Here is a 22,602-nt window from a genome sequence, read left to right as displayed (position 1 = left end):
CCATAGGGAGGAGCTCTGTCATTGTACACTGCTCTGACAACACATCAGAAACTTGGTGGAGTAATTGGCCTTAGCTGTTGGCTTCCACTTCGGAACTCTTTTCCAGAGGTACTACTAATAATTGATGTTCAATGAGATTATTCAACAAGCAGCAAAAGGTTGTTGCAATGAAAGCAATCTTCAACCCTACATACTCCCGAAGTAGAAGTTTGAACTCTTGAAATATTTAGCACTGCAGAAGCAGCACGTCTCCTTTGTTGAAAATAAGCAAGAACTTATCTTTCTGTCCTTCTCGGTGTGTCTATAACCATCCTCTTCCAACATCTTTTCACTGTCACCCTGCTGAGTAGGACTACTCTCACTTGGTTCCCTTCTTATCTAGGAGAAAGTGAGGACTGCAGATGCTGGCGATCAGTGTCAAAAGGTGTGCTGCTGGAAACGCACAGCAGGTCAGGCAGCATTCGAAGAGCGGGAGACATAATGAAGGGCTTAAGTCCAAAATGTCGACTCACCTGCTCCTTGGATGCTCCCTTCTTATTTATATAACTATAGCCAGATAATCGCTTACAATGTTTTTTTTCTGGCTGCTTTTGCTGATGTCCAGGAGCATATGAAGTAACAGAGAAATTTCTGAACACAGTTGAAATAAAGAAACCTAATAAACCCATAAAATGGAAAAGAAAATGTAAGTGAAGGAAAAGAATTTGAAGTAGAATTTATTTTAATGCTCAAACAATAAGTTCGGTTTTTAAAGTTCAAGGTGAGCATGTGCAGTCATAATTTATCATATGGTTGGTGTTAGCAGACGCTCCTGTTTTCCTACTCCCTCAATTTTACCTCTGGTGTCACCAGGGTTTAACATTGATCCTGTCCAATTTCTCTTCTATATGCTACATTTTTGGCAATCTCATCTGAATCTGTTAGTTTTCACAAGTGCTCTGACTCCAATTCCACCTCACCACTATCTCCCTTGATAATAATGTTTCTTCAGTTGACCTGCTGCTTAGAGAGTCTGTGTCATGCTGATGCATTGACTTCAGATTCCGGAAGCCACCACTGCACATGAACCTGAGAAGTCCACACAGGAGTAAGGAAAATTAGGGGGAATGTAGTTAAATTATTGTTGCTAAATTATCAAGTTGCTTATCTGATATAGTAGTGGACGACCAGATATGTTTTCTATGTAAATATTGTGAAGATTAAAAGCATTGTTTTCAGTCCCTGCTACAAATTTTGTTTCCTTGGTACTGACTCCACCCTCATCCAAACAGCAATTTAAGATTAAATCAACCTGTTTGCAAGGTTGGTGTCACGTTTTGATTCTGGGATGACCTTCTGACTTCATGATCACACTTTCTCTTAGAAACCCAGCTGGAGCAACTCATCAGGTCTGACAGCATCTGTAGAGAGGGAAACAATGTTTTAAGTCCAATATGCTGACTGTAAAGAACTAAAATCTTCCACGTGCATAACATTGGTTCACTTCACCCATCCCAGCTCATCTACCAAAACAGTCATCCAAACTTGACAATTTCAAAGCACACCAAAGTGATCTCCCATATTCAACTTCTGTAAACTTGAGGTCAACTAGAATTCTCCCCCCATGTCTTAATTTCAAAGTTATTATTATTGATAGGTGTAAGGTGAGGCTGGATGGCCTCTATTTAATATTAAGGGTATTAAAAGTAGGACAGATGAGTTAAGCACATGGATTGACACAGAGCTGTGATGATTGCAATTTTAACGTTCTAGTTATACAGTCTTCAGGTGGGTTAGGGGAGACAAAAATAGAAATTACTAGAAAAGTTCAGCAAGTCTGGCAGCATCTGTGGAGAGAAATCAGTGTTAATGCTTTGGGTCAAGTTACCCTTCTCAGTTGTAAAGTGGAGGGTAGTATCACATATAATTAGTTAATGGAATCCATTACTGCAATAAGGAGGGATGATCTCTTGGAAGGGCCATCAAATGAGACTTTGTAGGTAGAACTTAGGAATACAAAGGTGGCAGTCACACTGTTAGGAGTGTGGAAAAGAAGGTGCAGAAAAGGGCTTTGCATGGGGTGCACGCAGTCACCCAAGGGTGGAATTGAACCCAGGTCCCTGGCGCAGTGAGGCAACAGTGCTAACCACTGAGCTACTCTTTCACCCCATGTTGTCTTTAGGGTTAAATTTAGGAGTAACAAGCCCAGAGAACCATAAATGTCTAGGAATGCTCAAGACTATATAAAAAAGGGATGTTTTTTTAAAACACACACAATGGATACAAAGGTAGCAAAATAAGAGGCCCTAGAGAAGTATAGGAAGTGCAAGGACATCTGGAGCAATTAGGACAGGAGTCATGAGAAAATGCTGGCAAGCAAGGTTAGAGGGAGTTCAAATTTATTCTACAAATAAATCCAAGAGAGTAACCAGGGAAAGAGTAGGGTCAGTTAGGGACCAAGGGGGCAATCTGTGTGTGAAGGCAGAGGACATTGGTCGAGTTAAATGAGTACTTCATATCGGTTTATTTACCAGAAAGAGGATGCAAATACAGAATTTGAAGATGGACTGTGAAGTTCATCAGCAGTTTGACATAAGGTGATCTTGGAGTTCATGTTGGATTTAAAAGTAGACAAATCCCCAAGTCTGAATGAGTTGCACCCCAGGCTGCATTGGGAGATAAGGGAGTAACTCATTTGGGGCCAGACCCAAAATTTTAAATAATCTCTGGCTATAGAAGGTGCTGGAGTGCAACTAATGTGGCTCCACTTTACAAGAAGGATGGCAGAGATAGACCAATGAATCTAACCTCATTAGGAGGGAAGCTATTGGAAAAAGTAGTGAAGGAGAAAATTAATCTCCATCTGGGCAAGGTGACATCAGAGATAGTCTGTATGGCTTTGTCATAGGGGGTCATGTCCAACAAGGGATAATAAGTAAGTTTGCTGATGACAGGTTGGCCTCGTGGTTGACGGTGAGGATGAAGGGTGGTGCTGCAGGTGTCTGGTGTACTATCCTCTGCATTGCAGAGACTAAGTGCCAGCTCTTCTCCTATCTTCCCTGAACCATGACTCAATCATGAAACACCAGCCTCCTGTGTCCTCCAACGGTCAGTAAGCTCAGTTCATCTGGTGATCTCCCCTCCTATCTGCATCCAAGCTCACTGCCTCAACTCCACACTTTGATCACCTTCCCAAAATCCGCAATCAGGACTGCCTGGGCAGACCTATTGTTTCTGACTGCTCCTGCCTCAGAACTTATCTCTTCCTGCCTCGACTTGATTTTTCTTCCCCTGTTTCATCCCTTTCTGAGTTAAAACTGTGATTCCTCAGACGCATCACTTTCAGAATTTCCAGTTTGCAGGCTTCAGCTGCCTCCTCTTTACCATGATTGAGCAATTCCTTTATACATCAGTCACACATCAGGAGATAATTTTAGGGCTGTCTGCTTTTTCCTGATTTAACCTGAACCATCACCATCTACCAGAATACTCTTCCTCGCCAAGCTCATCCTTACTCTGAACAAGTACTCTTTTAACTCCTCTCAGTTTCTTCAGGTCAAAAGTCTAGGACCAACCTAGGTCTCAGTTATGCTTGTCTTTTTGTGGGGTGCATGGAACATTCCTTGCTGTAGTCCTATTCTGGCCCCAACCCACAACTCTTTCTCTCCCGTATACTGATTACATCATTAGTTCTACTTCCCCCTCTCGTTTGGAATTGGAAAAGTTTGTCTATTTCGCTTCCAATTTCCATCTGCTCTCACCTTCATCTGATCCATGTCTGACTGCTCCCTTCCCTTCCTCAACATCTGGTTTAATTTCTGAGAATGGACTGGCCACCAATATCCAGTACAAACCTATCGACTTGCATGGTTATCTTGACTATACATCCTCAGGTCTTGCTTCCTGTAAAGAATCTTCCACTCTCCCAGGCACTCTGCCTCTGCCTCTGTCGCATTAGTTCTGATGATGCCAACTTCAACAAGGGGGCCTCTGAAATGTCTACCCCCTTCCTTAACCAAGGAGTCCCTAGCAGCAGGATTGACAGGGTCCTCAGTCTGACCCATCACCTGTACTTCAGCCTTCACCCCCTCTTCCCTCCCACAATAGTGATAAGAGTCCCCCTTGCCTTCACCTGACATCCCACCATCCTCCACTATTTCTGCTACCTCCAGCAGGATGCTATCACCAGACACATGCCCCTCCCCTCCCTAGCCAGCCTTGCACAGGAATAGTTTCCTCTGGGACATCCTGTTCTACTCTTCCTCCACTCCCAGCACCCCCACAGCAGCTTTTCCAGAAGGTGTAGCACCTGCCTATTTTACTTTCTCCCTTCTCACCATTCAAGACCCCAAACACACCTTCCAGGTGAAGCAGTGCACTTTACCTTCACTTTGCTCAGTCTAGTTTACCTACCTGCTGCTCACAATGTGGCCTCTTCTACATTGAGGAAACAAAGCACAGACTGTGTGACTGCTTTGCAAAACACCTACGTTCTGTCTACAAAAAAAGACCCGAAGCTTCCAGTTGCCTGCCACGTCAACAGTGTTCCCTGGCCAGCATCTCTTGCTGCTGTGCTCCAGCGGGTGGCACAAGCTAGAAGAACAGCACTTCATTTTCCACTTGGGAATTCATTGAACTTCTGGACTATTGAGTTCAACAGTTCTAGGGCTTGAGCACCACCTCTGCTGTCCTTACCCCAAACCCACGCACACGCACGCCTTGTCATCACATAGACTGTTAACTGCTCACAACTAATTATCAGCTAGTAATAGTTCCCATTAGCAGCTATTCATAATCCCAGACTGACCTTTACCCAAGTCCTCAGTCTGTCCAATTGTTTTTCTCTCTCTTTGGGCTCTATCTCCACCTATTGTTTATACCTACTACCTCCCTCCACTCCATCTTATACATAAATACCAAACATTTCCTAGCTACCACCAGTTCTGAAGAAGGATCACTGAACCTGAACCTGCTTTCTCTCTGCAGGTGCTGCCAGGTCTGCTGAATTTTTCCAGCAATTTTTGTTTTTGGTTCTGTAGAAGGTGTTTTTAGGTTACAGGAAGATGTAAACAATGGTCAGATGAGTAGATCAGTGGCAGATGGAATTTAACTTTGATCAAAGTGAGGTGATGCATTTTGGAAGAGGGAACGAGTACTCAATGAATGACAAGACACTAGCAATCTTGGAGGAACAGAGCTTGGGGTGCTTGCCCATAGGCCCCTGAGGTGGTAGGACAGGTAAGAAAGCATACACTTGCCTTTATTACTCGTGATATAGGTTGTAAGAGCAAAGAGGTCATGTTACAGAACCTTATTAAGCCACAGCTAGAATACTCTGGTCACCACACTATAAGAAGGAAATTATTGCACTGGGGGAGGTGCAAAGGAGATTCATCAGGATGCTACTTGGAATGGAGCATTTCAGCAAAGAAGGAAGGCTGGATTAGAAAATGTGGGGGAGGAACCTGATTTAGGGGTATGGACAATTTGAGTAGAAAACAGTTGTTCCCCTTAGTTGAAGGGTCAGTAATAAGGGGGCATAAATCTAAAATGAAAAGCAGGAGATTTAGAAGAGGTTTAAGGAAAACCTTTTTCACCTAGAGTGTAATGGGTTCTGGACTTCACGATCTGAGTGTGTAGTTGAGGTGGGAAACCTCACAACCTTTAAAAAGCACTTGGATAGCCTTGAATGATATGACATTTCAAGTGCCTATCAGTCTAGTACAGAAACATTGGAATGAGTTTAGGTAGTTTCTTTGGTAGTACAAATTTGATGGGCTGAAGGGTCTCTTCTGTACTATATGATTCTGTGAACTCTGAGATATCACCCTCCTCTAGTTCTGGTTTTTTGTGCATTCCAATCAGCTGTGCCTTCAGTTGGGTTCTAGGTTCTTTTGTTCCCTTGCTACTCCTTTTGCCTCTTTATCTTGCCTGCCTCCTTTTAAGACACTTGTGAAAACCTACTTCTTTAACCAAACTTTTGGTCATTTGACTTTGATGTAGTGCCACTGTTAAGCACCAAGGTACATTTCATTATGTTAAATGGGAGGTGATGGCCTTGTGGTATTATTGCTACACACTTAATCCAGAGACCCAGGTAATATTTCTGGAGAGCAGAATTTGAATTCTGCTATGGCAGCTGGTGGAATTTGAATTCAATAAATATCTGGAATTCATCGAATGATGACAGTGAAACCGTTGCCAATCATAAGGACAAACCCATCTGGTTCACTTTAGAGAAAGAAACTGCCATCCTTATCTGGTCTGGCCTACATGTCACTCCAGATCTCCAGCATTTGGTTGACACTTAATGAAGTTGGGGATGGGTACAAAATGGCTGGCCTGGCCACTGACACCCGCATCCTGTGAATAAATTAAAAATAAAATGAATAGGAAGGGTTTGGAGGGATATGGGCTGGGCGCTGGCAGGTGGGACTAGATTGGGTTGGGATATCTGGTCGCCATGGACGAGTCGGACTGAAGGGTCTGTTTCCATGCTGTACATCTCTATGACTCTATAACTCTATATACAAATATAAATGTTGGCATATTTTAAAATAGGAAATGTCTTATTTTAATAATTAATAAGATCAACAATAGATCATAATTGATTTGATTGTAACCTCAACTCTACGTTCCTGCCAATCCCAAATAACCTCTGACTCCCTTGTTTGTGTTTAAGAGACTGAGTATTGTAGATAGTCACAACAGAAATTATACAAGTTTGTACTCCAAGAATTTCCACTTTGTTGTAGATTATAGTAGCAAGTAATGTTATTTCACCATTATAAAGATAATTGAATAATAAACATTGCTAAATATTACATAAAATTAAAAATAATACTTTTGCTTTGTCTCCTATCTCATGAAATGCTACAAATTAGATTGCAACTAGTTTTATTCATTATCTTAATACTATTAAAGAAGAATGAAATGCACCTAACACAGCATGTGCTTTAGTGCATCAGAATGTAGAATGAGAAGTCAATCCATTATACAAGAGTGCTGGGAACACTAACTGCTTTTATTCAACTTGTTTGAAACTGTATGGAATAGTTTGTTTATGAGTAGTTTTTGTTTCACTTTAATTGAATCCTACTTTTCCTTGTGCCAATTTCTATTATTGGTAAGTTATTCGAATAATGAATATTTTGTAATTTGCTGCAGTGTGAAATAGCTATTTTGAGTAAAACTAATGAACGTTTGATATTTTTACATATCAGCTAAGCATGCTGTATACAATTTATCACCTTTTTATTTAACCATCGAGCACATGATAATTCTTCTACTGTATAGGAAGTTGAGATTTCTGGTTAGATGACTGACATCTCGATGCAGATATTATTGGCAGTGAAAGTTTGGCAATAGAGAAGGAATAACTGTTTTCCTTCAAATTTGAAAATTGCAAAATTTGTTTTGGAAAATATAACCACTTCTTCAGACTTGCAACTTATTCAATATATGCTTTTAAGATTGGAAGCACCTATTTTCAATATACATTTTACATTCACAACATTAAGTTTACTTCAGAAAAGGGTATCCATGCCGGTTAATATTTGAAAATTTCACAATCTCTTTTTCTAATTTATCATTCTTGATGTTTAACCTATTCATTTAGAAATGTGTCATTGTCGACATATTTCAGAATCTTTTCAACATATTAAGCTGAAGAGCGTTTAATAACTATGATGCATCTGAGGTTGTGCTTCAATGTTGTTGCACCTTTGGATAAGTTTAGATTTCAACAATGTTGTATATTTATTTGGGAGTATTCTTGAGGATAACATCCTTTTTTCTTTTCTTTTGTTTCTGTTTCTGATTTTAAAATTTGCATGTTTCCATACTATCCAATTAATCATCATGCTTGGTTTATAAACCAGTGACTAGGTAATACTCCTAACTAATCTTGAATATTTGAAGTTGAAGGAGTTTATGTTGCTAATGTCAATGACATTTTTTACCTAAAACTTTTCAATATTGATATGTAGTTGTAAATAATTGTGGCCTTTGTTTTTCAAATGACTTGGCAGGCAAAATCTTAGTGTAAACCATGTTCCTTGCTATCATTTTTTAAATAATTTGGCAAACCTCTGCTGAGATTTCTTCACCTGTGTTGGAATTTTGTGTACTTGAAATGAGAATACTAATAATTTTACACTGTAGCAGATAGTCAACGTTAACCCAAGGAAAATGCTGTTATAGTTTTTTTTATTGTATAACTCCAAATTTGAGCCCTCGATTCTTTGTCTTCCACTTGTAGAAAGGTTAAATTAGATTTAAATGTTTTCAACTAATAATCAGATTAAGCACTCCTTTTACTCAACAGAAGTCTAATTTGAAGAAGACAAGAGTAGCATTAAGTTTTTCTGAAACTAATTTCTGTAAATCTCGTTGCACAACTTCTAATGTTCTTTTATTGCTATTTCTATTAAGCTGTGGATGGAGACAGATCATACAAGTTGTTGCAATTTTCTTTCCCCTAAGGCAGCTGCTAACAGTCCAAACAAAGATATCCGTGCTCTTCAGTGTCACGGAGAAGCTGATCCTATTGTGCCTCTAGCATTCGGTGCTTTCACTGCTGAAAAATTGAAAACCCTCATCAATCCCGATAATGTTATTTTCAAGTCCTACGAAGGAATGATGCATGGTTCTTGTCACCAGGTCAGTAATTATATATCTTGAAATATTAGAAGTAAAATCTATTCCTGAAAATGTCAACATTTAATGTTTAATAGGATATAGTGAATTTGTTGCTGGTTGTATGTACAAGAACAATATTCCAATGTGCTAAGATCTTCTAGCTGTTAAAAAGACAGGATTGAGCTTTTGTTAATTTCTACTTGAAACTGTGTTAAAGGCATTTATTGAAATGAGTACTTTTTTTTGATTTATTACCCTTTATTTGACCCTAATGTCTCAAAGTGAGAGCCCAATGGCTCAATGATTAAATATGTTATCTACTTGATACAAAAGTTGAGCTAGAAAGGTTACAAATTGTTGTTTAGTCTGTGCCACATTAATTGTGGTCCAGAGTAGTGGTAGAGTCTTGGGCGTGGGTTGGCTATCATAATACAGTACTATCTGTGGATAGGTAGGCAATGTACTTTGCAACTATAATTTTTAATGGCATTTTTAAAAAAAATACATTTTTAAAAATTCATTCACATGTGGGTGTTTCTGGCAAGATCAGAGGGCAGTTAAGAGTTAATCACATTGTTGTGGGTCTGCTGTGACATGTAGGCTAGACCAGGTAAGGATGGCAGTTTCATTCCCTGAATGACATTAGTGAACCAGAAGTTTTTCCAACAGTTGGCAATGGATTCATGGTCATTATTTAGACTCTTTATTCTAAATGTTCATTGAATTCAAATTTCACCATCTACCATGGTAGGATTTGAAACGGAGTCTCCAGGTCGTTACCTGGGTCTCTGGATTAACAGTCAGGTGATACTACTAGTGCCTTGCCAATGAAAATTAGTCTTCATTCATTTTAATACTTAAATGAATCCTTAATTAGCTTAATCATATTTACTCATATGTCTGTGGCAATGAGTACTTGCACACAAAGGATATCTGGTCGGTAAAGGGTCTGTGTCCATGCTGTGCATCTCTATGGCTCTGTCAAATTGGCTGCAGGGTTTCTGTAAAGGGGTTTATCTTCACAAGGTTGCTTGAACTAGGAATGGTACAAGTCAGGGAGCTAGGGCAGTTTGTTCACACCAGAATTCCAGGGATATTTTAGCTTCATCTCGATGTGAAGAAGCTATTCAACTGTTTGCTGCCTTTTATGGCTCATAGTTTGTGTTGAATGGATTTCTAGAACACAGTGGGTGGAACGGTGGCTCAGTGGTTAGCACTGTTGCCTCACAGTATCAGGGTCCCAGGTTCGATTCCAGCCTCTGGTGACTGCCTGTCTGGAGTTTGCACATTCTCCCTGTGTCTGCGTGGGTTTCCTCTGGGTGCTCCGGTTTCCTCAATTCAGTTGAATTGGCCATGTTAACTTGCCCATAGGTGCATTAGTCAGAGGGAAATGGGTCTGGGTGAGTTACTCTTCGGAGGGCGGTGTGGAGTTGTTGGGCTGAAGGGCCGGTTTCCACACTGTAGGGAATCTAATCTAAAAAAAAATCTATTGCTGGTATTCCTAATAAAACCCAAATGTCACTTTTCTGAATGCAGGTATTCTAAGCATTCTTTCTCACCTGTCTGTCTGCCTTGTCTGTCCTCCCTGTCTGTCCCCTATTTATGATGCATCAATTTTAATAACCTTTTGTTTTATAACCAGGAAATGATGGACGTCAAACAATTCATTGAAAAGCAACTACCTCCAATCAACTAATAGAAAAATGCTTCTGATGGTCTAAGAAGCTGCACCAGCATCTGATCATGATAGACCCTAATCTTTTTCATTAACTCTTAAAGATATCAGTCATACATTTTAATACTTGCACATTTTTTCACTATTTACACTGTAATTTTCACATTTACATTCTGTAATTTTCACAAGGAAACTTTTGAATGTTACGATGAGATGGATGCTGCGTGCTATAGTTTCTAAATGCTTAACACTGCAGTAATTGCTGGAAACATTTAAGCTGCTCATGTTCAGATGTTTGAGCACCCTAATCTTTTACTGTGCCCAAGTATAGTTTGCTTTTGCATTTGTTCACGTTGTGATTATTTTTGCCTTGACTGTGATAATGGTGTGACAATATTTGAAAAAAAAGTACAAGAAACTACACGCTCCCAAAAAAGATTGTCATTAGCTGGAATCTGAACATAGCAAACACTGATATAGAAAATCAAATAAAAGTCATAATTGATAATTAAGGGTGCTTACTTCAAAATTGTGGTAGTTGAATCTTAATATATATCTTAGAACAGTACACTTAAATACACTTTTCAACAGTAGTTTCTAAACAAAACGTTATGAAAAACATTAAGTGATCTGTTGAAAAGTGGTGCTGTCAAAGTTAAGCATGAAACCAAGTGCAGCATTTTATCATTTGATGATTGCATCTTCTTTAACATACATTGTATTACACTAAGTAATGTTATCAATTTAAGAAACAAATGAAAGTGTACATTTCCGTAAATCTAAAGGACAAAACTGTGCAGGGATAACTTTCATATTCCAGTTAGACATGTGCAAATGTTGCAATGGTGGATTCGCTAGTGTATTTTTATTTACTTTTTGTATGATGTGAAATTTACCTAATGTTTAAGCATTACATTTTTAAACCAACTAACTTAGTATTGATTTCATTTAGATGTGACATGCAGTTTGTGTGCCACAATCCAAGATTGCAAACAACTTTCAGATACAAACGTGCTTCACAATTCTCAAACTAATGTGACATGATTTAACAGAAGTGTCTAAATTTAAGTTTGTGATTATCATTGGTACAATGTTTAATTTATTTTTGGAAAAAACAGCTTTTGTACAGGAATTGTGCTTTTCAAAAAATTGTATTAATTTACCATAGAAAACCAGGTAAAACACCTCTTCAAAATAAATGTGATATACATGCAAGGTTGAAATATTTCAGAACTAAATTATGGGTGGAATTTCCCATTTCTCTGCATGGGGACAAGTATCTGAAGTGACTTAAAATACCATTCCCACTGCTGTGAAAATTTATTAGATTGTTCACAGCTTATTAGCAAATGAGCATGGTGAGTTTTTCAGCGAATCACAGGCAATGACACTGGTAATCTGTGTTAACTGAAATTACTGGCCAATCAGAGACCAATAACTTTGGATCCCAAAGTCTGCTGATCCTTGACCCATGGTGGAGAAGGCAAGGGGTGTATGTGTGCAGAATGGGTGGACAGATAGTTGGAGCAAGGGTAGGCCGCTGTCTGTCACTCACATACACTCTCACAACACACACCCATGTCCATGGTTTCCTGAGTCTGGAAGTGGCAAGTTGAGTGTACTTAAGGGTATTAATTGGTGGCAGGATCAGAAGGTTGTCCTTGGACTTTCCCAGAGTTGTCCAGAATTTAATTCGCGAGATCACAAGAAAAGGGTCAGTTTCTATCCAGGACCAACTCCTCCAATTATTTCCCCTTTTTGCCACCTCCCAGGGAGGGAATATTCTGCCTTTTACTTTGTTTGACTACGTGAGAAAATTTTTTGGAATATTTAAATGGCGTCAGAATTGAAAAAATGTTGATTTGTGCAGTATGAAAAGTTATTTGGTAATGTATTCATAATTCTATGAACTGTACCTAATACCCAGGTTAAAACTGAAGTGAAAATCTTTTGTTAACTAAATTCATGGATAGATGAATCCTGTTGTACAATAAACTGTGAGGCACTTGATAACACTTGATTCACGTACATTTCTCAAGATTTCCGATGAATGTGTACCATTTTTGGTGCATATAATAATTTCACAGAATGAAGAATTTTAAAAATAAAACCACCTGTTGATACAAGACTATAATTAACTCCTGGATTGTGTGTTTTGATTTTCTACACTTAATCAAGTAACTCTCCATCAGAAGAATTTTGTCAGTCTGAAATTACTCCATTTTTGGAAACCAAAATCTAATGAGGATGAGCTTGTGTAGGGGTTTGTCCTGAATCCCAATCATGGTTAGTGGGTTGCTCATTTCTGTTATTCAGATTTGTTTATCTTATTTGCTCTTTTGCCTTAATTGAACTCTGTGTAACATATATGGCTATATATCTGGATCAGCAATTCGCAGCCTGGATCTCCATCCTAATGTGAATGATCCCAAGACCAGTTCAAATCTCATTCCCGCATCAGAGAACTTCAAACTTAATCAATGTATCTGGAATAAAAAGCCACTTTTGAGATCATGGAAGTACTAGAAATGCATTAACCATCGATCTGGATCATAGATTTTCATGCAAGAATAGGACCAGCATCCTTGTAGGGAGGTTTGCTTGTGATGGTGGGGATGGTTTAAATTAATTTGGCAAGAGAGGTGGGATCCAGAGAGTGTTCAGAAACGAAAGATGAATAGACAAGATTAAAGTGACAGCGAATGAATCAGTAAGGCAAAGACGTTATAAGGCAGTTAATGCACAAGTGAACTTAGCAAAGTTGTATGATATTTATTTAATGTTAGGAGTCTGAGAATCAAGGTAAAATATGAGGATATGTCATTGCTATCACTGAGACATCATTAAAAGAGGTACAGAACTGGTAGTTAAATATCCCAGGATACAGGGTCTTTGGTAAAAGAGGAGGTGGTGTTGCAATTTTGATTAGGCAATCTATTATAGCAGTAAGGATGGATGACATCTTAAGTCCTCAAATGAAACTATATTGGTAAAATTTAAAAACTAAAAATAAGCAATCACATTGCTGGGAGTATGCTCTAGGCTCATGAACAGTCCATGAGAAAGAGAAGAGCAGGTATGCAGACACATTTCAAGGAGGTAATCGGGCAATGATAGGGGATTTCAACTTTCCCAGCATTAAAAGGTGATGTCAGTTTGTGCAAGGTGTGAAGGGAGCAGAATTTTTAAAATGCATCCAAGATAACCTTACAAAGAGGGGGGTGATCCTGGAGACTTTCAGTAAGAGTTGGGCAAGTGGTTGAAGAATTAGTGGGAGAGCATTTTGCAGATAGTGGTCCTAACTCTGCTAGATTCAAGACTGTTATGGTTTGGGGTATGGCTGGGCCTAAAATCAAAGTTGCCAATTGGCTGATTTTGCCAGCGTGGACTGACCGCTAATTTTAGGGAAATTGTCCCAGAAAATGGACGGCACGGTAGCACAGTGGTTAGCACTGCTGCCTCACAGCGCCAGAGACCCGGGTTCAGTTCCCGCCTCAGGCGACTTTCTGTGTGGAGTTTGCACATTCTCCCTGTGTCTGCGTGGGTTTCCATCCACAATCCAAAAATGTGCATGTTGGGTGAATTGGCCATGTTAAAGTGCCCGTAGTGTTAGGTGAAGGGGTAAATGTAGGGGAATGTGTCTGGGTGGGTTACGCTTTGGCAGTTCGGTGTGGAGTTGTTGGGCCGAAGGGCCTGTTTCCACACTCTCAGTAAGCTAATCTAACAGTGGGATGTATTCAAGAGGAAATATGGATAATACAGGGCCATTGTTTTCCAATAAAGAAAAAGTTGGGACTGTCAAATCCTGTGAACCCTGGATATCAAGGGGTGTACAGCATTGAATTGAGAGAAAAAAAGGGGAGGCTTATGACTCAAAGGGCTCAAAACAGAAGCCTTCAAAGAATATAGAATATACAAGAGGGAATTTTAAAAGTGAGGTTAGGAGAGCTAAAATTGGTTATGAAAATATATTGGCAGGTAAATAAAGGAAGATCATAAGTTGCTTTACAAGTAGATTAAAGGTAAAAGATAATGAGGGAAAAGATAGGTCCAATAAAGGAGTAGAGTTTCATGTAACAAGATTATTTAGGTAGGGTTCTAAATAAATACTTTAGGACAGTGATCACTTGTGAGAGTGATGGTATAGGGATAGAAATCAAGATCTGTGATATAGTTAAAGAAATTAGCATAGGAGTTTGGGTAGTCTGGCAGGTTTACCTGTACATCAGTTTCAAAGAACAGATGAAAGCCAGATTATTGAGAAAGACAAGGTAGGAAATAGTCATTTGAAAAAACTTTGGTTATCCTCACAGGGATTAAATGTGATACTATTATTCAACAAGAAGAACAAAAGATAAACCAGGAACACACAGACCAGTCAGTCAAACCAGTAAGGTTTGGTGGGAAAACTATCAGAAGCAATTCTGAGGGACAGATTAATCAAGAACAGTCATCATAGTTTTGTTAAGGGGAGAAGTCATGTCTGAACAACTTGATTGAATTTTTCAAAGACATGACTAGGTATGCAAATGAAGGCAATACTTTTGATGTGGTCAATTTGGACTTAAGCAAGACTTTTGATAAAGTTTTACATGAGACTCTGATAAGTCTAAGGGCCCAAGGAATGTCAGGAAATTTGGCAAAAAAAAAATCTACAATTAGTTAATTGGCAGAAGCAGAGGACAATAGTTGAGGAACATTTTCCTGAACAGAAGTCTGTCCAGTCGGCTCCCACACAGATCAGTATTAGGATCTTTGCTGCTTCTAATTCATATAAATGATTTAGACTTGAATATAAGAGGGTTGATCAGTAAATTCAAAGAAGGTATGAAAATTAGTGATAAATAATGATGATGGCCTTAGACCTCAAGGGGATATAGCCTGTCCTCTGATGGGGTAATCCATGGCAAATGAAATTCAATCTAGATAAGTGTGAAGTGATGCACTTGGGGAGGCCAAGCAAGGTGACTGAATATGTGATGAATGGTACAGAGAAAGTTTGGTATGCATGTACACTGGTAGCTTAAGGTATCCTGACAGGTGAACAAAGTGGTTATGATGGCAAATTCGCCTTTATTAAGAGGCATATTGTTAAGAACATGGAGGTTATGCTGGAACTGTATAAAATATTGGTTAGGCCACAGTATTGTGTGTAGTTCTGGAATCCATATTATAGGAGGCATGTGATGGCACTGACGAGAATGAAGAGATTTATCAGGATGTTGCCTTAGCTGGACAATTTCAGTTATGATGATATATTGAACAGACTGGGGTTTTGCTTAGACAGAGGAGATTAATAAGGGACGTGACTGAGATTCATAAAAATTGAGGAGCATAAATAGGGTGGACAGGAAAAAACTTTTCCTTTTGGTTGAGGGATCAATATCTGGGGGGCTTTAAGGTAAGGTTTGGAAAGTTTAGAGAAGATGTGAGGAAAAGCTTTTTCACCTAGAGGATGGTAGGACTCATTTCGTAAGTAGGGCAGTAATATCCACAATATAACGATGGGAAACTGATGATGTCCAAGCAACAGAAATAAAATTGGGGTATGAGTGTGGAAGGCAATATGTAAAAATTACTAGGTTATTGTTTGTTGACTGAATTCAAATTCCACCAGCTGCCATGGTGCATTTGAACCCATGTCACCAATACGTTAACCTGGGCCCTCCGGTTGCTAGTCCAGAGGTTTTACTATCACACCACTGCCTTTTATAATGGATTCTAACATTTTCTGTATGACTGGCATTAAACCAACAGTCCATATAACTCCATTTTCCCTCTTCCTCACTTCTTCAAAAACTGGATAACATTTCTTTCTTTCAATCCACAGGGAACCTTTACAAAATCTATTGAATTTTCGAAGATAACCACACCCACTAACTCTTTTATCACCACCTTCAACATTCTGAAGTGTAGTATATATGGTCAAGCAGATTAATGAATCTTCAATCGAGTTAAAATTTCAAGTGCTACTTCTTTATTAATACTAAAACCAAATAGACGTTTGGTAGTACAAAACTTGTACTTACTGAAAAAAGATACATTTTATCGAAACCTTTCACATCGACCTGGACCCAATATACCAGCCACTACAGCGGACAGCTGGAACTGACAACCGGAAGCGGCAGAGACAGGCCACTATAAATGCCGGAGGAAACAGCACAGAAGCGCTTCACAGGAGGCTCCCAAGCACTGAAGGCTAGAAACGTTTGCAAGACAAATTCCCAGCTCGGCGAACAGAATCACAACAACACCTTTCACCTTGCACTCATCAGGTCAAATTGCAAGAATATCAATTTAGGGGAAGCTAACATGTATGGATATGAGAAGGTTGGTTGGCAAGTTAACTTGGATGAGTCGAGATAGTGCAATGGAGAGTATACCAATTAGTAATTACATTGTTTAAATTTTAAACCTGGCAGGGTGACTCTAAAATGTAACCAAAATCAGGCAATTAGGATCAAGTTACTGCAGATGCTGGAATCTGTACTGAAAACAATAAATGCTGGAAATCCCAATGTGTCAGACACAAACCATGGAAAGAGAATAAGCTAACAGTTTGAGTCTAGATGACTCTTCGTCAGAACTCAAAAGGTTTGGTTGCTCTTCAGGGATGCTATCTGAACTGTTGTGATCTCCAGCATTTTGCTGTTTTCAACCGTCAGTCATTATTTAGCTGGCCGTTCTCCATTGTAATGTCTCTTCAAATATCTCTTATTTTACAATATAAATGTTGCTTTCTGCTTAAATAGGTATTCTAATTAATTGCCCTAATGAGTGCAAGACTAAAAACTTGAACACAATATATATAGTTTCAGTAATACTGATTTTCTTCATTTCCTCAGTTTCACAAATCCCATGGTTGGCTGATATTTCTATCATATTACAGTTGTTATTTCCCAAAATTTCCTTTACAGCAAAAATATTAATTAGTCCTTTCTCATTACACAATACCATATCTACTCATCAACTACAGCTCTGCCTTCAATACCATAATCCCTACCAGACTAATCTCAGCTCCACCTTCTGCAACAGGATCCTCAGCCTCCTGACCGACAGATCATAATCAGTGAAGATAGACAACAACACCTCCTCAATGATAATCCTCAACACTGGTGCAAGGATGCTTTCTCAGCCCCCTATTGTACTCCCTGTACAGCCATAACTCCTTAATTAAATTCCATCTGAATGCCATCTACAAGTTATATGACAACACCACCATGGTAGGATTGTATCAAATACTAATGAGTCAGGAAGGAGATAGAGTGGTGTCATGATGCAATGATAATCTCTCTCTAATGTCAGCAAAACAAAAGAATTGATCATTGACTTCGGGAATAAAGGATGAGGACATATTCCTCGGAGCTGAGATAGAGAGAGTCAAGAGTATCAAGTTCCTAGGAGTGACGATAACTGACAATCTTTTCTGGACCTACCAAGTAGATGCTTGGGTGGCTTAGGAAATTTGGCATGTCTATAAGTAACCTCACCAACTTTTACAGATACTCCACTGAAAGCATTCTATCTGGGTACATAACAGCCTGGCACGGATCTGCTCTGTCCAGGATCTTAAGCTACAGAAAGTTGGGCACACAACACCAACCATCACAGAAGCCAACCTACCATCCATGGACTCCATTTCCACTTTATGTTGCAGTAGAAAGGCTGCCAACATCATCAAAGACCCTTCCCACTCTGGTAATGCTTTCTTTGGACCTCTTTCATCAGGTAGAAGATACAAAAGCTTGAACAAACACACCATAAGGTTCAAAGACAGTTTATTAGACTGTTGTTACTAGACTGCTGAATGGACCTAACTTCAAATAATGTTGATCTTGCTTTGTGCACCTCTTGTGCAGCTGTAACCTGTATGCCTTACACTGTCTAAGCACCCTATAATCTGTATGTCGGCGTGTACTGAGCACAAAACAAAGTTTTTCACATGTGGTTCAATAAATCAAATCAAATCTAAAATAGCCACTGTCTTATTGGTTCTTCAATGTATTGCTCCAGAAACCCATTGTGTATACTCTCTAGAAATTCACCATTCACATTAGTGCTGATTAGGTTCACCCAGCCTATATATAAATTGAAGTTGCCCATTATTACTATACGTGCACCCCTCATGTCTTTATTTATACCATGCCACTAGTTTTTGGCCTATAAGTAGCTGTCAAAAATATTTGTTGCCCTGTGCTGTTTCTAACTTCTTTGAACTGATGTTACATCCTGCTTGGTTGGCACTGCATCCACAAGCATCTACTTCTTCCACCACCAATACTCAATAGCTGCAGTGTGTACTATCTACAAGAGGCACTGCAGACATTCACCAAAGATCTTTAGACGCCACCTTCCAAACCCATACTCATTTCCATTAGAAGGATGATGGCAGCAGATACATGGAACACCCTGAACTGCAAGTTGCCCTCCAAACCACTCACCATCCTGACTTAGAAATAAATCAGTGTTCCCTCACTGTATTTGAAACAGGATCCTGGAATCCCCTCCCTAAGGGCATGTGGGTCAAACTACATCTTCCCTAAATTTGAATATTCAGTTCACCATTTTGTTCACCCTGCAGCCAATCAATGGTAATTAAGCTATAACCATTTACTCCAATTTGTGCCTTAAAATCATTAAACTTGTTGCAAATGTCACATACATTCAGAGAGAGTGCCTTTAATTCTGTCTTTTTAACTTTATTCTGTATTCTGGTCTTATTTGATGAACATTCTTGCTTTGTCTTCTAATTTTGTTTGATTACTTTTCTACATCCTGTTACCAGTTTTGTCCACCAAATCCAAGCTTCCTCTCAGGTTCCCATCTCCCCCTCAGTCTTAAATCCTTTTCAACAACAGTAGCAAATCTCCCTATTAGTCCTGGTCTAGCTGAAATGCAATCTATCCCATTTGTACAGACCACACCTGCCACAGAACTGTTCCCAATGCCTCAGAAATCTGATGGCCTCATTTATGCACTATTTTCCCAGCCATGTAATTAATGACTGAATTCTCGTATTTTTATGCTCACTAGCACGTGGATTTGGACATGATCTTGAAATATTTTATATGTACAATAGAGGAAAGAGAATAATCCAGGGGAAGAGTAGTCTGTATGTGTAATGATGCAGAAAGAAGCCATTTGATTTTTTGTGCTTACCCCAGCTTGCATAGTGTCAACTTTTTTTCCTCATAACTTGGGAATCAAAGTGGCAAACTGTGGGTGATCCAGAAGAGCAGGAGGTGAAATTCTGAAGTTACTTTGGTTCTGTATTCACTATTGAAAAGATAAAGGTAGGTATAGAAATTAGAGAAGGTCACTGAGATAAATTTGAACAAATCACCACTGAAAGGGAGGAGGTATTTGCAGTTACAGCAAACTTAAAGTTGGATAAACTTTAAGCCTAAATGAGGTACATCCTGTTGTGGGAAGCAAAGGAGGAAGATGCAATAGACAATAGACAATAGGTGCAAGAGTAGGCCATTCTGCCCTTCGAGCCTGTACCACCATTCAATATGATCATGGCTGATCATCCTTAATCAGTATCCTGTTCCTGCCTTATCTCCATAACCCTTGATTCCACTATCCTTAAGAGCTCTATCCAACTCTTTCTTAAATGAATCCAGAGACTGGGCCTCCACTGCCCTCTGGGGCAGAGCATTCCACACAGCCACCGCTCTCTGGGTGAAGAAGTTTCTCCTCATCTCTGTCCTAAATGGTCTACCTGTATTTTTAAGCTGTGTCCTTGATATTAATTTTCAAAACCTGTCTGGACATAAGAGACATGCCAGAGAATTGGAAGATGCCTGACAGGCTGTCATTATTCAAGAATGCTGATCGGAATAAACCAGGGAACTATAAGCCAGTGAGTCTAACATAAAAAGAAGGGAAACTTTTGGAAAAGAATCTGATTGACAGAGCTTATCTTCAACTGGCGACAGAAGGATTAATCAAAGAGAGTCACCATATCTTTATCAGGGAAAGATCATATTTAACAAATTTGATTGAATTAGTTGAGGTGACGAGAATGTGGATGAGAATAATGCAATTGATGTTGCCTACTGGACTTCAGAAAGGCATTTTGACATGGTGTTGTATAAGAGACAGGTCAAGAAGGTAACAATCCTTGGCATCCAGAGCAATTTGGCAAATTGGATTCAAAATTCATTTAGTCACATGAGGCAGAAATGCTGGTTGAAGGTTGTTTATGTGCCTTGCTGTTTGTAATGTGTCTTAATGGTCTAGACACAAATATAAGAAGGTTTTATCAGTAAGTTTGCAGATGATTCAAAAGTTGGTGGTGTGGTAAATAGCAAGGAAAAAAGCTATAGACTACAGGAATATATAAACAGGCTAGTCAGATGGTCTGAGCAGCGGTAGATAGAGTTTAATTTGGAAGAGTGTGAAGTATTGCCTTTTGAGAAGACTAATAAGGCTAGGGAGTACATAATGAATGGTAGGACCCTTGGTGGTTTTAAAATTCAGCCAGACCTTAGGTGCATATCTACGTGGATCCTTATAGTCAACAAGGGGGTGAACATTGTTGTTCGGAAGGCATCTGGAATATTGCCTTTATTAGTTGTGACATAGATTACAATTGTTGGGAGGTTATGATGGAGCATTATAGGACATTGGTTAGGACACATTTACAATATTTGTGCAATTCTGTTGATCACACTATAGGAAGGATGTGATTGTAGAGACCGTGCAGAGGAGATTTATAAGGTGCTACCAAGTGTGACTACATAGTTTGACACAAAAACAGAGTGCAGGAGAAACACAGCAAGTCTGGCAACATCTTTAGCGAGAAAAACAGAGCTAACATTTCAACCAATGACACTTCGCCAGTACAGTTCTGATGAAGGGTCACTGGATGTAAAACACTATCTTCACTTTTCTCCACAGATGCTGTCAGACCTGCTGATTTTCTCCTGCACCTTGTGTTTGCATTTCAGGTTTCCAGCATTAGAAGTTCTTTGTATTCATTCTACATAGTTTAGGGTTGTTTTCTTTGGAGCTGAGTAGAGTGAGTGAGACCTGATTAATGTCTACAAGATAGTGAGAGTCATAGATATGGTCAATAGGGATATTGCTTAGTAAAGGGATCAGTTACCAGGAAGCATAGATTTAAGGTCAGGAGTGGTGGGTTTACAGGAGTTTTAGGACAATGTTTTTCACCAAGAGCCTGGTGGGTATCTGGAACTCACTGCCTGAAAATGTGTTGCATGTGGTAAGCATCACAATATTTAAGAAATATTTAGATAAACCTTGAATCACCATAGCATCTAAAGCTTTGTGCAGGAGATCTTGGTTTAAATTCACCTTCTCTAAGTGCGTCATAACCACACACACAAGATACCTCCTACAATACCAACAAGGCTTATGGGCAAGCACTCAGAATTAATAGGTGTTTGATGACCAGCATGGACATGTGTGCCAAAGAACCCCTTTCTGTGCTGTAACTAACTCTCCTTTTCAGGAAGCCACTTTTAAATACTTTCTAAAACCCTATGAGATGCTTTCTGAACCTATTACCTGCTTCTTACCTATGACATTGGAACCAACATAGACCATGACTTCTGGCTCCCATAGAAGAATGTCCTGCAGCCACTCTTGTAACATCCTTGACTCTAAACTAAGTGAACCAAATATTGCTGTGTAAGTACTGATGATTTCTTTGTTAAGAACAAGCCTTATATCATATTGTTGATGATGACGTATAGATTAACGAGGTGTTCATCAGGGATGTCAGCTTTTTACAAACAGAATGTTCTTGGGAAATTTTTCACTTTCTTCGATAGGTGCCAGTGTTTTGGCATTACATCTACACATACCTAGTTCATTGACTTCATAGAATCCCGACAGTGTGGAAACAGGCCTCTGAAGAGTAACCCAGCCAAACCCATTCCCCTATCCTATTACTCTACATTTCCCCTGATTTAAGCACCTAACCTACAGATCCTTGAATGTTATGGGCAACTTGGTATAGACAATTCACCTAAGCTGCATATCTTTGGACTGTGGAAGGAAACCCACACAGATACAGAGAGAATGTGTAATCTACACACAGGCAGTTGCCCAAGGGTGGACTCAAACCCGGGTCCCAGGTGCTGTGAGGCAGCAGTGCTAATGACTGAGCCACCATGCTGCCCATATTTCTTGGACAAAATGTTCAACATTATAACTGGGATGTTTTTGGTGTCCATGATGTTCACTGTATCTAGTGCATATTTATTGATATCACGTTGATTGAATCAAATTGACTGAAAACAGTTATCTGTAATAATGGGGACCACAAGAGGAGGCCA

The 22,602-nt window shown here is 39.3% G+C and overlaps 1 protein-coding gene and 1 long non-coding RNA gene across 5 annotated transcripts in view; one reads left to right on the top strand and one right to left on the bottom strand.

Moving 5' to 3' along the window:
- Positions 1-12,428, top strand: part of lypla1 (lysophospholipase 1) — an 88,685-nt gene extending 76,257 nt beyond the window's left edge. For all 3 annotated transcript variants that reach the window (XM_072570547.1, XM_072570548.1, XM_072570549.1), the window contains exons 7-9: positions 7-108; positions 8,464-8,640; positions 10,262-12,428. In XM_072570547.1, the coding sequence (XP_072426648.1) occupies positions 7-108; positions 8,464-8,640; positions 10,262-10,315 (333 nt within the window). In that variant the 3' untranslated portion in view covers positions 10,316-12,428. The remainder of the gene's footprint in view (positions 1-6; positions 109-8,463; positions 8,641-10,261) is intronic.
- The window catches only part of LOC140477161 (uncharacterized), a 44,360-nt gene that overhangs the window by 4,916 nt on the left and 16,842 nt on the right, over positions 1-22,602 (bottom strand). Inside the window, exons 1-2 of one of the 2 annotated variants that reach the window (XR_011960659.1) lie at positions 19,454-19,565; positions 1,292-1,400 (exon numbers count right to left, since the gene is read on the bottom strand). This is a non-coding gene — a long non-coding RNA (uncharacterized lncRNA). Of the gene's footprint in view, positions 1-1,291; positions 1,401-19,453; positions 19,566-22,602 lie in introns of those variants that run through there. The other variant, XR_011960660.1, reaches the window with a different exon arrangement.

Source organism: Chiloscyllium punctatum, chromosome 5 (genome assembly GCF_047496795.1).
Source record: "Chiloscyllium punctatum isolate Juve2018m chromosome 5, sChiPun1.3, whole genome shotgun sequence".
NCBI lineage: Eukaryota > Metazoa > Chordata > Chondrichthyes > Orectolobiformes > Hemiscylliidae > Chiloscyllium > Chiloscyllium punctatum.
Note: the sequence above shows the minus strand (reverse complement) of the source record. Positions and strands in the feature narration are given on the sequence as shown.